The sequence below is a fragment of the Gopherus flavomarginatus genome, chromosome 3 (assembly GCF_025201925.1).
Source record: "Gopherus flavomarginatus isolate rGopFla2 chromosome 3, rGopFla2.mat.asm, whole genome shotgun sequence".
In the NCBI taxonomy this organism is placed as follows: Eukaryota; Metazoa; Chordata; order Testudines; family Testudinidae; genus Gopherus; species Gopherus flavomarginatus.
Window position 1 is genome coordinate 273977496 of NC_066619.1, and position 15434 is coordinate 273992929.

A 15434-nucleotide genomic window follows, 5' to 3' on the forward strand; every position below is an offset into this window, starting at 1 on the left:
TGAAGTCAGTGCCAGACCCACTGCCGCTGAACCGGGCTGGAATCCCAGAGGGACGGGTGGAAGCGCTGTAGATAAGGAGCTTAGGAGCTTGTCCTGATTTCTGTTGGTACCAGGCCATATAGCTGCTAACACTGGAACTGGCTTTGCAGTTGATGGTGACTGTGTCTCCTGGAGACACTGCCAGGGATTCTGGAGTCTGAGTCAGCGCAATCTGCCCGCTGGCATCTGGATGGGAGAAAAAACATTATAAGAAAAGCCAAATGAAATACTATTATAAAACTTATACTATGAATATGTAGTGTCTAATATTCATTTAAGGCACCTAGATACATTGTGTGAGTCCACTTCAAATATATCTCTCTGTGAGGAACATTGGTGAGAGATTATCATCTTAATCTAATATTTCCCTCATTGTTTTACCCTTAATCCAGAGCACTAGGAGAAAGATGAGATGAGTCTGTGGAATCATTTTGGTCCCTCTAGTCTGACAGACTGTGAGAATCTAAGGTAGCAAGTTTAGGAAATAGTACTTTTATATATACCCTGCATTGCAAGGAACCGTTGCATGGGTGGAAGCATGCAAAGCAGCCACACTGTAGTAAAGATCCATTCCCCGTGCCCAGTGCAAAGAAAGGGCTTTGTATAGCTCTCAGCCTCAGAGTGCCACTCCTGTTGATGGAACTGAGTATTGCACACAGGGAGTTGGCTACGGCCTTGTTATCAAGATATACTTTAATACCCAGTTTGTATGTCTGTATCATTGGTAACTTTGAGCCAGAACTTGAGAAGCTTGTTTTGAGTAGTATCTGACTTTGCTATCCCTTCTATTGATATCAGTGGGGCTGCTTGTGGGGTGAATTACTACTCAGTATGTGTGTCACGATCTTCCCCTTCCAGGAAACACATCTTGCTCAACACCGGTGTCATTGGGTCACCAGTGAAGCCCTTTTACCCCTCAGATCTTCCTCTCAGGACACTTGCCTGTGAACGTCAGGCGATCCTGGTTAAAAGCCCTAACTCTCTTTCCAGGGCCCTGCAGATCCCTTCAGGGCCTCCCACTTCTGAGCTTGAAAAGCTGCTAAGCTTTTACTTAACCAGAATAAGCCTTATAGTAACATTATGGTAGCTTTCAGTAACCCTTCTGCATCCTACTGCCAGAGGGAAAGTGTGATTTTATAAGAGCCCAGCAGTGCTTCCTTTCATGATTACAGTCTAGCTCTCCAACCCCTTCTGTGATTCTGCGCCCTCTCTCCTAAGGAGCCAACCTGTGACCCTTCCAATTCAACTACCCCAGAACGATCCAGGTGGGCTGTCTGGATGGAGCTTCTGTCCAAGAGTCCAAGACTGTATGTCTGTGCACCTAGCATTCTGGACTTCATCCCACAGTAGATCTAGTCTTGCAGAGATTTTGCTCGGATGCCAGATACATAAAGATATGTTAGAATTTTTTTAGATACTTGCTAACCAGACAAGTGTCTATGTGAATGGCCTCCATTCCAACATGTTAATATCATCATTTCAGCAGGTTAATATAGTGAAATATGTACCTTTTTAAAAGGTCAGCTTTGATTTTATTATAACAGTGCTTGCTGCTTTGGACTTTTATTTACTGGATGGCTCATTCATTTGTAGAGCTGAGATCAGTGCTGTCTGCACTTTGCAAGCTCGTTAAGAAGCGGCTAGGCTTGCACTGTAAGATCCAGCTTTGAAGTGCAGCACAGTTTAGTAGCAGTGATAAGGGATTGATCCTCCACTGGTGTAAAGTAGCTTAGTTCATTTGACTTCACTGAGGATAGACTGATTTGCACTAGCTGAGGATCTGTCTCTAAGGGTAAAGTGTCTGTCCTCATCAATTCTAGTCTTTCTCATATCCCATGGTGACAGCTGTAAAATGATGGGAGAGAACAACAGGACAATTGGATGAAAAGCCCAAAGTCTGACAGACCCCATTTCCTTATGAAAGGACAGCAGTTGCATTGGTTCTGTCACACTGTATAGGAAGCAGATGTTACAGTGAGAAACAGAAACTGAAGCAAGTGGGGAGGTTTTTGTACTCTCTGTATTACTTCTGAGATGGTGCCGACAGTAATAATTTCCAGAATCATCAGCTTCAACGCTACTGATTGCCGGAGTGCAATCAACGCCAGACCCACTGCCACTGAACCGGCCTGGGATCCCGGAGGGACGGGCGGAAGCCCTGTGGATAAAAAGCTTTGGAACTTGTCAGTGGTTAGGGCACTTACTTTGACTGTGGTTCCCATCCCCTACTTAGGTTCCCTGTCTGCCTGGCAAAGAGAAGGGATTTGAACAGGGATCTGCTGCATGGGCTGTTTCGATGTGGATCTCTCTTACTCTCTTTTTGAAGTTGTTCCACTTTAATTCAATAATTAAATATTAATGGAACCAGAGAAAAAGTGAGTGACACAATAGTCTCTTGGTGCATCAGGGCCCCACTGACTTCCCTGGGTTTTGGATCAGGCCCTTACGTCTGAAAATGTTCTTTCTCTCTTTGCAATTTGAAATGAGACAAAGGTAATCAGAAATTGGTGGAACTCTGAAGAATATTCAGGTCTTGATAGACTAGAGTTCTGACTCTTTTTTCATTTCCCATTAAAGGCCAATTATACTTGTAATTTGTCCTGTTATCGCTTGGTTTAATTTTTACGCTGGATCCATGGCACTGACAGTCAGATTAACTGAGCCTGTGAGACCATTTTGATGCATCTGAGCTGTCCAGTGCTGATCATTAAAAGATGGAGAGTGAAACACAACATTTTATAACCGCTCTGAGAAGGACAGAAAGATCCGGTAGTTCTGAATATGCTAAGCCTCCCATCTCATCCTTTGTGTCAGAGGCTCAGCCCTTAGACATATAGGGATTGATTCTACCATAGCTAGATACTGGTAACTCCCATGAAAGTCATTGGGCCTGATTCTGATCTCAGTTACTGTCTGGTATATTCCTCTAGAAAGATTCATAGATTCCAAGGCCAGAAGGGACAATTGTGATCATCCAGTCTGACCTCCTGTATAACACAGACCATAGAACTGCCTCAAAATAATTCCTAGAGCAGAAGTTTTAGAAAAACATCCAATCTTGATTTATAAATCATCAGTGATGGAGAATCCATCAGGACCCTTGGTAAATTGTTCCAAAGGTTAATTACATTCAGTGTTGAAAATTTATGCCTAATTTCCCGTCTGAATTTGTCTAGCTTCAACTTCCAGCCATTGGATCGTCTTCTACCTTTCTCTGCTAGATTGAAGAGCCCGTTATCAAATATTTTGTCTCCATGTACGTACTTATATGCTGTAATCAAGTGACTTTTTAACCATCTCTTATTTAAGCTAAATAAGAGACTCAAGAAGCTCAACTGAAGAAAGCAGGTTGGAATGAAGCAAGAAGATTTAAGATTTTTGTTGTGGATCCTATGGCGCCAATCCTGTTCTCCTTGATTTCATTGGGAGAACTAAACCTGTTCCCACTGATCTCACTGGGAAGTAGTAGGAATTGATACACTGAACCGAACAGCTGAGGGAGGGTTACGTATTGGTTGCATCATTTTGCAAGGGGTATCATAGCCTTGTAGACAATAATATCTCCATCATCTTCAGCTGGTTGTGAAGGTGAAATTATACTCCTGGTTACTGCCATTGAAAGGGGTGGGAATCCCAATGGCAAGACACGCAAGATAAATAAGAATATTAGGATTTTATGTGGATTTCTGCTGGTGCCCATCTAAAGCGTTGCTAATGCCTGTATTGTCTCTGCAGTCAATGATGCCTCTGTTTCCTGGAAATATTGACAGGGATTCTGGTGGCTGAAATGACAACCAAAATCTAAATGAACATAGATGTGTGATCTATCACACTCACCTATATTGTGTTATAAATGATTGTATGAGCATTATACTGTGTGGCAAGGCACTGAAGCTAGTGTTACACTTAAGAAGGATCTTTCAGTCTAAATCCTAGTTGCCTGGATGCTAACAAGATTATTTCCTGCTAGTTCTCTGCTCCTTTCAGCTGGAAATGTTGTGCTTAGCTACTATGTGAAGATTTTAGGAGGTTCCCACTGGAGTTCACTGGCAGACCCAATAGAAAGTGGACTGGATCCATTCTACACCTCTCTGAGCTGCCCCTGTGTCTCTCTTCTCAGTGGTTTACTTATAATGTTAGTTATATTGTTTCCCCAGGAACTCCCCATCGCCCTTCTCAGGTACAACTGTCCTTCCACTCTCCAAGGCCCTGCATTTCTACTATGTTTCCTCTTACAGGGAAGCTTCCTGGGTTCCATCTACCAGAGTGGGTCACTGGATGATGAGGTGAGTTGTTCCTGTCCAACATCTGGAAGCTGTAGAGCGCAGGGCATCACTTCTACTTCCTACCCAGCAGAACTCTCTGTAAAGCACTGGGCTGACCTGAAATGCTCGCAGTCTTTTTAGGACAGTAATTCATCATCATCATGTTCCCATTACGCCTCTGGTGTTTAGGGCGGCAATGAAGCTCCTCCACTCCTGTCTGTTTCTGGCAAGTCTTTCAATGGTTCCCCAGCTGTGCCCCAGGTTTTTCAGCTCGGCTTCCACAGCTCTTCACCATGTTTTTTTCAGGCACCCTTGTTTTCGCTTGCCATTACGTGTCCATCTTATTGCCCTTCTGGTGATGGAATCAGTTTCTATCCAAAGCACATGGCCAATCCATCTCCAACGCCTCCTGGCAATGATCGTGCTCAGATCCTCTTGGCTGCACTGTGTCAATAGATCTTGGTTTGAGATTGTTCTGTTCGGACATGTCATACTTTCTCATTTCCCAGCATTCTGCACTATAAAGTGGTGATGAAAGTATGCATCTCTGATAAATCTTGAGTTTGCTTTTGGTTTCATATGTTGATGATTTCCAGACTGTATTTAAGCTCCTGAAGGTGTTCCTGGCTTTACTGATTTTCTTCCGGGTGTCCTGCTTTGTTCCACCATCCTGGCTGATGGTGCTGCCCAAATATTTGAATGTTTCTACATTGGTGAGAACATAATCCTCTATCCATACTGGTGATGGTGAGGCAACATTAAAGGTCATGATATCTGTCTTATTGTGGTTGACTTTAGTCCAATTTGCTGGCTGAGTGCGTTGAGTCAAGTTGTTTTTTCTTATATATGGTGTTGGGTATGTGATAGGAGAGCGATATCATCTGCGAAGTCCAGTTTTTCAAGAGATCAGAAGGGTGTCAATTTAATGACTCTTGGCATGTCTTCTGCTGCATTACCCAGTCGATGGCAATGTTGAAGTGGTTTTCAGACACGACACATCCCTGACGTACTCCTGTTTTGACTTCAAAACTGAGCTCACTGTGATCAGCACTGCTGTAAAATTGAAATAAAAGCTTTTGATGATGTTGATTATGCAGAGAGGGATTCCACATACCTGAAGAATGCACCGTAGGTTGGTCCTGTGAATGCTATCAAAAGCCTTCGCAAAGTTTATGAAATTTATGTAGAGTTTCCGTTGCCATTCTAAGCATTATTCTATTATGTTTTGTAGAGTGAAGATCTGGTCTGTGCATCTACGCCCTTTCTGAAAACCAGCTTGTTCTTTTCTGAGAACACTATCGACTGCCTCTGATATACGGTGGAGTATGATCTTACACAATACTTTGCTTGGCACAAATAAAAGTGTTTTACCATGCCAGTTACTACAGTCATGGAGAGTTCCTTTCTTTGCTATCTTCACTATAACCTCATTGGTCCACTCCTCTGGCACTTTTTCCAAGACTCGGGCCAGGATAGATGCTGCTAACTCAGGATTTACCTTGAACAATTCTCCATTCAAGTTATTCGTGCTGGGAGCGTTCCCATTTTTTTAAGGATTTGATGTCTTAAATGATCTCTTTCTTAGCTGGGGTGTCTGTGCTGTTATCAAGATCTTTTTCTGCCTCCTGGATGTTTGCTTCCTCTTTAGGTGGCTCCATGTTCAGCAATTCTTTGAAATGCTCTGTCCAGCGCATTTCTTGTTCTTTTTCAGTTGTTAATAGGTGGCCTTGTTTGTCCCTGATGAGAGTGTTTGTTGGGGTCTGTCAATTACCACTGATAAGCCGCGTCATTTTGTAGATGGTTCCTTGTTCACCATGAGCAGCTGCATCTTCTGCTTGTGTTGCCAGATTATCAATACAATGCCATTTGTCCGCTCTCACAAGGCGTTTGACCTCCTGCTGTGCCTTGCTATACTGCTCGTGGTATTTGTCTGTGAGCTTCTGGGATTTCATGTCTAAAACGTTTTTCTTCAGTGCTCATCTGGTTTCTGTGGCGTTCCATGTGCTGGGTGTAATCCACTCCTTCCTTCTCTTCTGCCTGTAGCCTAGATAAATTGCTGTTACTTTGTCCCACTTCTTGTTGATCTCCTCATCTGCATTCCCCTCCTCTTCCTCAAGGTCTGCAAGTGCCTGAAACCTGTTCTTTACCTGCAGTACAAAGGCTTTCTGTATTTCAGGGGACTTTAGCTTGTCAATGTCATAACGTCTATGTCCCTTGTTTGGTGGACCCACACTTCTCAGTTTGAGCTTGATGGAGGCTGCCACAAGGTGGTGGTCACTGCCAACATCTGCACCCCTTCTCACATCCGTCAGTGAGCATCGCCATTTGCCATTCTTCATGATATGGTCAATCTGGTTCTTATCTCTGCCATTTGGAGAACACCATGTCAGCTTGTGAATTTTACGAAGTTAAAATAGAGTTCCGCCGATGACTAGGTCATTCATATTACAGACATCAATAAAACTCTCTCCATTTTCATTTATGGTGCCACACCCATGTCTTCCCATTGCTCTGTCGTTTGTATTGTCCTTACTGACCTTGGCATTCAGGTCTCCCATGACCATAGTTAGGTCGTGGCATGGTACTCTCTCTAACTCTACCTGTAAAGTACAGTCAAATTTGTTCTTTACTTCTTCATCACTGTCATTTGTCAGAGCACAGCACTGAATCAGGGTGATATTATTATGTTTCCTTTTCAGTCTGGCTCTCACAAGTCTGCTGCTGCTGGATTTCCATTCCAGGAGGGAATGCTTCACTCTCTTCTTAAAAAGGACGGAAACCCCCTCATGGTGTTGTCCATCATCCCATCCAGAAAAAAGCTTTCTCCTGAGGCTGTTTATAATCTTCCTGATCCTGTCCATCTACTCTGTGCCCCTCAGGATGTGTAAGCTGTAGCATCTCATCTCTGCTGGGACCTGAGCTAGCTTCCCTGTTTCGTACATTGTCCATACGTTCCAAAAAAACAAGTTTTGGTTTTTGCCTTGGTGTTGAACACTTCAGTCGTCATGCCAGTGGCTTCCTTTTGGCTTTCATTGCTGGCAGTCATACGGGTCATTGACTCCCAAAGCCCATCACAGACAGTAATGGTCGATTTCTTCATAACTGTCTCCATAACATATTTTGTTTGTTATGGGACAGGGTTGTTAGCCCTGTGCCCAACCCCCAACTGGAGGATCAGGGTGTCTGTTCTGTCTGGTCCCTTCCGCACAGACTAATCCGGCGTGGTTGAACCTTTCAGGAGCAAAAAGCCCCCGCCGACACAGACTCTGAATGCCTCTAACAGTTTTGATCCAGTTGTGCCAGACGCTGCACAAACAATAAGTGACAGTCCCTGCCACAAGGAGGTAAAAAACTAAATGGATGTAGATTGTAGTTTATGGGTCAATGTACAACATTTCTAGTTCTTTTAAGTTTTTCAAGGATCATTGGTAGCATGGGCCTTCAGCAGATTCACAGAGGGGTCTTCACAAGGATCTTTAAATCACAGTGAATCATCCCATGTAGTTATAATTATTCCTGGTCAGAGAAGTGGGATATTAGGGGCTTTAAGGGTCTGGAAGTTGAACGGGATCTAAACACCTAGAGGTTTTTCTGAAGAAAGGTGCAAGGATCCTCCACTAGAGCTCTCTCCAATCCACTCAGTTGCTGGGGTTCCTTGTAGAAGAGGCAGCCCCAGATTTCAGCACATCCTGGGGGATGCTAGTTGATTGGGGTCATCAGTGTGTGGGGGAATCCGTGCTTCTGTGCTGGCTCCAGGGAAATCTGCTCTTGTCTTTCAGCCCTGACCCACTGGGCTGCCAAGGCTTCCCCTGGCCACCGTCTTCTGTGACCCTGACTTCCAGGGCCGTTTCCCCACAACACAGGGGAGCTGTGGAAGAGTATTCAGGCCGCATTATCTCACTGAAGGCTTTTCTGCTGGTATTCAGGTTGGATGGACAATGAACTCTGCCCACTGGCTTGCTGGAGGAGCTTGTCCAAGTGCCTTCCCTTATCCTTGCCTCAGTTTTCCTATCAGTAACAGCAGTGACCTTGTACTGTACAGCACTTGAGATCTGTGCACAGAGAGCAACAGATAAGCGCTAGGTATGTTACTTCATCACACATGTCTGTTCTATGAGGTTTCACTGCACAGACATACCAGGTCCCAGAGGTACTGAGACAATCTAACTCAGTGGTTCTAAACCAGCGGTACTGAAAGGTCTTCCAGGGGTACATTAACTCATCCAGATATTTGCCTAGTTTTACAACAGGCTACATACAAAGCACTAGCAAAGTCAGTACAAACTAAAATTTCATAGAGACAATAACTTTTTATACTGCTCTATATACTACCCACTGAAATGTAAGTTCAATATTTATATTCCAGTTGAGTTATTTTATAATTATATGGTAAAAAGGAGAAAGTCAGCCATTTGTCAATAATAGTGTGTGACTTTTTTGTATTTTTATGTCTGATTTTGTAAGTAAGTAGCTTTTCGTTGAGGTGAAACTTGGGGGTACACAAGACAATTCAGACTCCTGAAAAGGATACAGTAGTCTGGAGCCACTGCTCTAACTCATCAGCCATGATGTCTGCTAGCTACTGCATGTTTCTTCCCTTTTATGTGTGTTTACAGGTTAATAGGGAGGAAAATGGTGTGTAAATGATGGAATGGTGTGTGTAGAGTATTTGATGGACTGTCAATGTAGAGTTTCATGCTGTCCTTAGGACCCAAAGTCTATGGATTTACTTCCCGTTTATATCAGCTTAACTCAGAGATGGATCCGGGCCTTGTTTGTTAGTGTTTTATTTAATTTAAATTGGCTAACAGCAAAAATGTTCTTTACTTCTAAAATTTGCTTCTGTCTCTAATTTGTCTTCCATTGTGTCAACAGATGGGAGCAGATGGGCAAGAGAACAGTGTTGTCATGTGACAGAGCAGAGCAGGGACAGGCACTCTGGTATGGTGAATGTAAAGGGGAAGCTTTACTGAGGTTTCTGGGCATAGCCTAGTTCTCTAGCTCCCGTACTGACTACACACGACCTGTTTCACTTATGGACCCAAGAGGCCTCCTAAAGTTCTGGGCTGGGCAGTTATGCAATGGGTTGCTGGTTGGGCTACAAGAAGCAGAGTGAAGCTTTTAAGAAAAAACTAAAATAGGAAATGGCCCAGACAGACAATCTGCATGTTTGTTGGGTATCTAGGGTTTTTTCTATTAATCTAACTCTTCTCACAGTTTACAATTAACAGTGATATTGGGAGGCTTGGCCAAGTTTAACATTAGAGTAATGTGGAATATTTTCTATTAAACAAACAGAGAATTGAGATTTTCAGTTTGCGAGTTGAGATGTTTTTAAACAGAAGGAGGATATAGAAAGAAATGAGAACCATGGTAATGCTGACAATAGTGAACTCCAGCATCATTTGCTTTGAATCTTCTGATTATAGGAGTGTTGCAAGGGTCAGACTCCTTAAAACTGAACTGGTCTGGAGTTCCCAAGGGACAGGAGATAGAATAAGAACTAAGGAGAGTAGGCAGTTGTCCAGGTTCCTGTTAGCAGCAGATATTTTTAGTGACAGTGAAGGAAGGAGGTCAAATTACAGCTCTCTCCACCTGTGAGACCCCTTCCACCAGTGCATGGAAACTGGACCCAGAGTGGGTGTTGGAGAGGCTGGGAGTAGGCTGTGACAATAATCAAGAGTAGGGCCGATGAGGGTGGTGACAGTAGAACTGATTTATTTGCATTCCTTCCAAATGTGTGGAGTGAGTTTACTATCCTATTAACTTTGTTATAAACTACGTAGCTAAAATTTCAGATGCTCCAAATAGTATGGGTACTTGTTGCCATCTTGTGGCCATGACATGAATGTTCTGTAGTGTTGAAGGGTTTGAATTAATACCTTGAATATGGTGGGCCATATTCTCTGCTGCCAGGATTGTATTGACTTTAATGGATGCAGGCTTGCAGAATTTTCTGGCAACTGGGCCCAGACTCAAGTGATGGACACTGTTCATTGGTGCTTCCTTGAAAAAGGTGGTGACAAACAGGACAAGTAGGGGAGAGAGGAAACATCATCAGGACATGTGGGTAGTTGTGACCAGGGTGGATCAGAGGAGGATCTGTGTTGTTTAGGGACTTGTCTACACTTGAAATATAATTTGGATTATGGTATGGTGTGAATTTAAAGTACAATAACTATGATTGGATAACTCCATGTGTGGATATTTTTATTCTAGAATAAAGGTTGGCTTTCACTAGAAAGTTAGGTGGCCCTGTCTATGTTACTCAGGGATGTGAAAAATTCACACCTGTGGGAGACGTATTTAAGACAACATAAGCCCCAGAGCAGACTACACTAAGTTGATGGAAGAATTCTTCTCTTGACCTAGCTACTGCCTCTTGGAGAGGTAGATATACTCCAGCGACAGAAGACATTCTTCTATCACTGTAACGTAAGCCACCCTAACCCCCGGAGCAGACTGCACTAAGTTGATGGAAGAATTCTTCCATTGACATATCTACTTCCTCATGGAGAGGTAGATTTCCTCCAGAGATGCAAGAACTCCTCCCGTTGTTGTAATGTGTCTACACTTAAGTGCTATGCAGCTGCCCTGCTCTAACATTGCAAGATAGATATAGCCTAAAAGCACCTTGTTCCTGTTGTGCTTAATACTCTTGTAAATCAGGTTCAACAAAGAGGAGCAAGCACACTTATTCTGGAATAAGATTGTCTACACATGGAGCTATTCAGGAATAGCCACTCTGGGTTAATAGTTATTCAAGAATAGTTATTAATAGTTAACAGCTATTCAGGAATGACTCCATGTGTAGACAAGCACTAAGGGAATATGAGTTGGTTCAATTCTTGTTCTGTAATTTAAGAAGATAGCCTGTTTGATTTCGCATGTTGTAAAGTGCAAGATTAGATAAAATCAAACACACATGCTATATCGTTATTCTTTGAAATCCTTCTTTCTCTGATACTTTGTTCCAACTTCTAAATAGAAACACTTTGTTTTAAGGAGGCTGTTGGTCACTATCATTGGTCACAGGTTCTCAGAAGGAGAAAACAAAAAAGTGATAAAGAGTTAAGAAAACCTGACTTATGAGGAAAGATATAAGAAAAAGACTGGGCAAATATCATGTTGAGAAATGAAGATAGAGAGGGGACTGGATAAGAGTCTTCAATAATGTTAAGGGCTGTTATAAAGAGGACTGTGATCAATTATTTTCCAGGTCTGCTCAAGGCAGGATAAGAAGTAATGGGCATAATCAGCAGCAGGGGAGATTTAAATTAGATATTAGGAATTTAGGTGATATTATTATGTTTCCCTTTCAGTCTGGCTCTCATAAGTCTGCTGCTGATGGATTTCCATTCAAGCAGGGAATGCTCCACACCCTTCTTAAAAAGGACGGAAACCCCCTCATGGGATTGTCCATCATCCCATCCAGAAAAAAACAAAGTTTCTCCTGAGGCTGTTATTAATCTTCCTGATTCTGTCCATCTTCTCTCGCTGACACCTAGGATGTGTAAGCTGTAGCGTCTCATCTCTGCTGGGACCTGAGCTACGTTCTTTGTTTCGTACATTGTCCGTACATTCCAAAAACTAAGTTTGGTTTTTGTCTTGGTGTTGAGCACTTCAGTCTTCATGCCAGTGGCTCCTTTTGGCTTTCACTACTGGCAGTCATATGGGTCATTGACTCCTGAAGCCCATCACACACAGTAATGATTGATTTCTCCATCACTGTTTCAGTAACATATTTTGTTTATTATGGGACAGGGTTGTTAGCCCTGTGCCTAACTCCCAAGCTGGAGGACCAGGGTGTCTGTTTTGTCTGGTCCCTCCCCAACAGACCAATCCAGCCTGGTAGAACCTACCAGGAGCAAAGAGCCCCCACCGACACAAACTCTGGGGATCGTTAGAGCACACAAGCTGTTCTTCGACGACAAGGCACGGACACTAGATGACAGTAATTAGCAGGCGAGTAAAGTAATTTAAAGCCAGAAATAAAAAAAATGCCTCTGTGGTTGTGTAGAAGTTAAAAACTCTTCTTTGTAGAGGGAAGATTCTCTAGCAGCAGACTGTCTGCTACTTTATGTGTATTATATGGTGGAGACGGCAGGTATATATGTTTCTGGGGCTGAAAGTTTGCCCCCAAATAACATAGCATTTGCACTGAGAAGGCGGCTGTTTGCAGGAAGCAGCTGTGACAGAATGGAACAGAAGAGGGTGGTTTTTGTATTGGTCTGTATCACTGTGAGAGGTGAGCTATAGCCTTGCTGACAATAATAATCTCCAGCATCTTCAGTCTGAACGCTGCTGATTGTGAGAGTGAAATCGGTTCCAGACCCACTGCCGGTGAACCGGTCTGGGATCCCAGAGTCGCGGGTGGAAGCATAGTAGATAAGGCGCTTCGGAGCTTGTCCTGTTTTCTGTTGGTACCAAGCTAAGATGTGAGTGCTACCACTGGTGATGCTGGAACTGGCTTTGCAGTTGATGGTCACTCTGTCTCCTGGCAACACTGCCACGGATTCTGGAGTCTGAGTCATCACAATCTGCCCACTGGAGCCTGAATTCGCAAAGAGAATGTAAGTTAATACAAATGCAGATCTAACAAATACAATCAAACTCAACAACATTGTGTCTTTAAAATATTCCCTTGTGCGTCTTTACACAATGACTCTCCGTAGTCAGCTGGGCATGATGCTAACCTGAGCTCCAGACACTGTTTCATTCTAGCCCTTTTGCTTATGGCTCATAATTTTCTCAAGCCTTTTTGTCTTAATTCCAGCTAAAATAAGATAAAGATTTTCATAAATCAGAGTAATTGCTGGCACCTGTTTATTCTTTAACATTAATATTTTGGTAATCCCTGAATGCCTCTAACAGTTTTGGTGCCAGACGCTGTACAAACAAAAAGTGACAGTCCCTGCCAGAAAGAAGTAACTAACTAAATGGATTTTGATTGTAGACTATAGTTTATGGGTCAATGTACAGCATTTCTAGTTCTTTTAAGCTTTTCAAAGGATCATTGTACTTTTAATTCATCAAATTCCTTCTGGGTGTAATCCTTACCCTGGATCCAGAGCATTAACAGCCAGATGAGCTGAGCCTGCGAGATCATCTTGCTATGCCTGAGTGGCTCAGTGCTGAGCAGCAAACTGTAACGAGTGACACGGAGCATTTATAACAGTTCAGCACCAGAGGGGAAGGGTGTGAAATATGCAAATTGGGTTCAGAGATGAAAATTCACACCCATGACCATGTACAAAAAGGGAAGTGAAAGGGCCATGAGTGACATAGGCAAGTTCAACCAGTCGCTCCTGGGTACAAGTGTGTCTGTGTTAAAATGACATTTGTCTGGAATTACAAGGAATAAAAGTTCTAAGCATATTGTGATTTCTGGGATGCTCGTTAATATAACTGCTACACTGGAGATCTCCTCACAACTGGTGATACAAAGTGGTGTGATCAGCTTTGACAGAGAAACAGTACTGAGAGGTGAGGGTCTTTAAGCAGGGAGAATCCTCAGTTAGCAGAGGTAAATCCTGATTAGCTTAGTCTGTGCCATCACTGCTTATCGGCATCTACAGTGCAAAAAGTTTCGATTCTGCTGAATAAATGTTTTCCAATGAAAAACCATTTTGTCATTAAAGTCCCATCCATGTCCAAGTCTCTCCTTTGCTTCAGTCCGGTATTTAACCTATTTGATGAAATCAGCCATATTAGTAAAAAAATAATTTTGACCCAATGAGCTATTTTCTTCTCCCTTTAAAAGGCACGTTCAGATGCATGTTTGTGGAAAAGGAGCTTGGTGCTAAACAATTCTATTCAACACATGATGAGTATTTAAGTGTTGGCATCCCTGTCCTGAGGAGCATACATTGTAAATAGGGGAGATCTTTGTTTTAAGAAGATGAGTAAACTGAGGCAGAGAGAAATGTTGCATCCAAAGTTGCCTAGTGAGTTAGTGGAGGAGATGGGAAATAGACCTCATAAGCTTTTGATTTGACGTCTTCTAGGCTCATTCCTGCACCCCTCTGTCTCAGTGACTCCTTTTGTAAAATGAGGTGATAGTGCTAGTGGGAGGGGTTGTCTGGTCAGTGCTCTGAGCTTAGCCAATACTGTCATTGTTTTTTCTGTGTTTCTATTAAGCCATACACTGAAACGCTACCGTCTTTGCAGGGAATCTAGGTATGTCAGTGCGTGGGGGCTAGCTGGGGAAGGGCCCAGAGAAGGGCAGGAGAGGTGTGATGATTTACTACTAACCACAGCCTGCAGTCATTTTATCCCTGGTGGTGAGGGAGCGCAATGGTTACAAGCTAGAAACTGAACTGGAGTCAGCACTTTTTCTCTCCTATTTGATATTGTCTGAAATAAGGACCAGAAGCTGTAGGTTATTGGATCATAGAGAAATGATTCAAGAAATGTAGTGTAGACAATCTCTCTCTCTGTCCCATCTGCCACCAACCTTAAGGACATGAATGCACCATATTGTGGAACGGGGGCCACCTGCTTTGGGGCTTGTACAGGAAGGGAGGCGCTTATTCTGCTTATGCAAGTAATTTCTGGATGCTTTATGTGTTGGTCTTATTTTATAATGTTAGTTGGAAATTGGATCCAACCTATAAGAGCTAATACTCCTCAGCAGATAAAAGGAAGCCACTGAGTATATTAAGAATCACCCTATAAATTCCAGTCTCTGCACGACAGCAGTGGGGGAGCTGTAGAAATGGAAGGAAGGCATGGACCATGCGGTGAGGTGTCTGAAATTCATGGACACTCCATCAATTTGAGGCAGCAGCAGTTGGAGAGAATACTCTGACTTTCTACAGGCATCAGCTGTTACAGTAAGGAACGGAAGCTGAAGAAAGCAGGGAGGTTTTTGTATTGCTCTGTTTCACTGTGAGAGTTAAGCTATAGTCTTCTTGACAATAATAATTTCCAGCATCATCAGCTTCTACCTGGCTGATTGTAAAAGTGAAATCAGTGCCAGACCCACTGCCACTGAACCGGTCTGGGACCCCAGAGGGGCGGGTGGAAGCGCTGTAGATAAGGAGCTTAGGAGCTTGTCCTGATTTCTGTTGGTACCAGGCCATGTAGCTGCTAACACTGGAACTGGCTTTGCAGTTGATGGTGACTGTG

At 43.1% G+C, this 15434-nt stretch overlaps 1 gene segment (V, D, J or C); it reads right to left on the reverse strand.

The window, feature by feature from the left end:
- Nucleotides 1-12391: 12391 nt before the first annotated feature.
- LOC127047411 (immunoglobulin kappa variable 4-1-like) lies at nucleotides 12392-13432 on the reverse strand. The segment is given in 2 exon segments: nucleotides 12392-12858; nucleotides 13365-13432. Coding segments are annotated over 2 exon segments (516 nt in total).
- Nucleotides 13433-15434: the final 2002 nt, after the last annotated feature.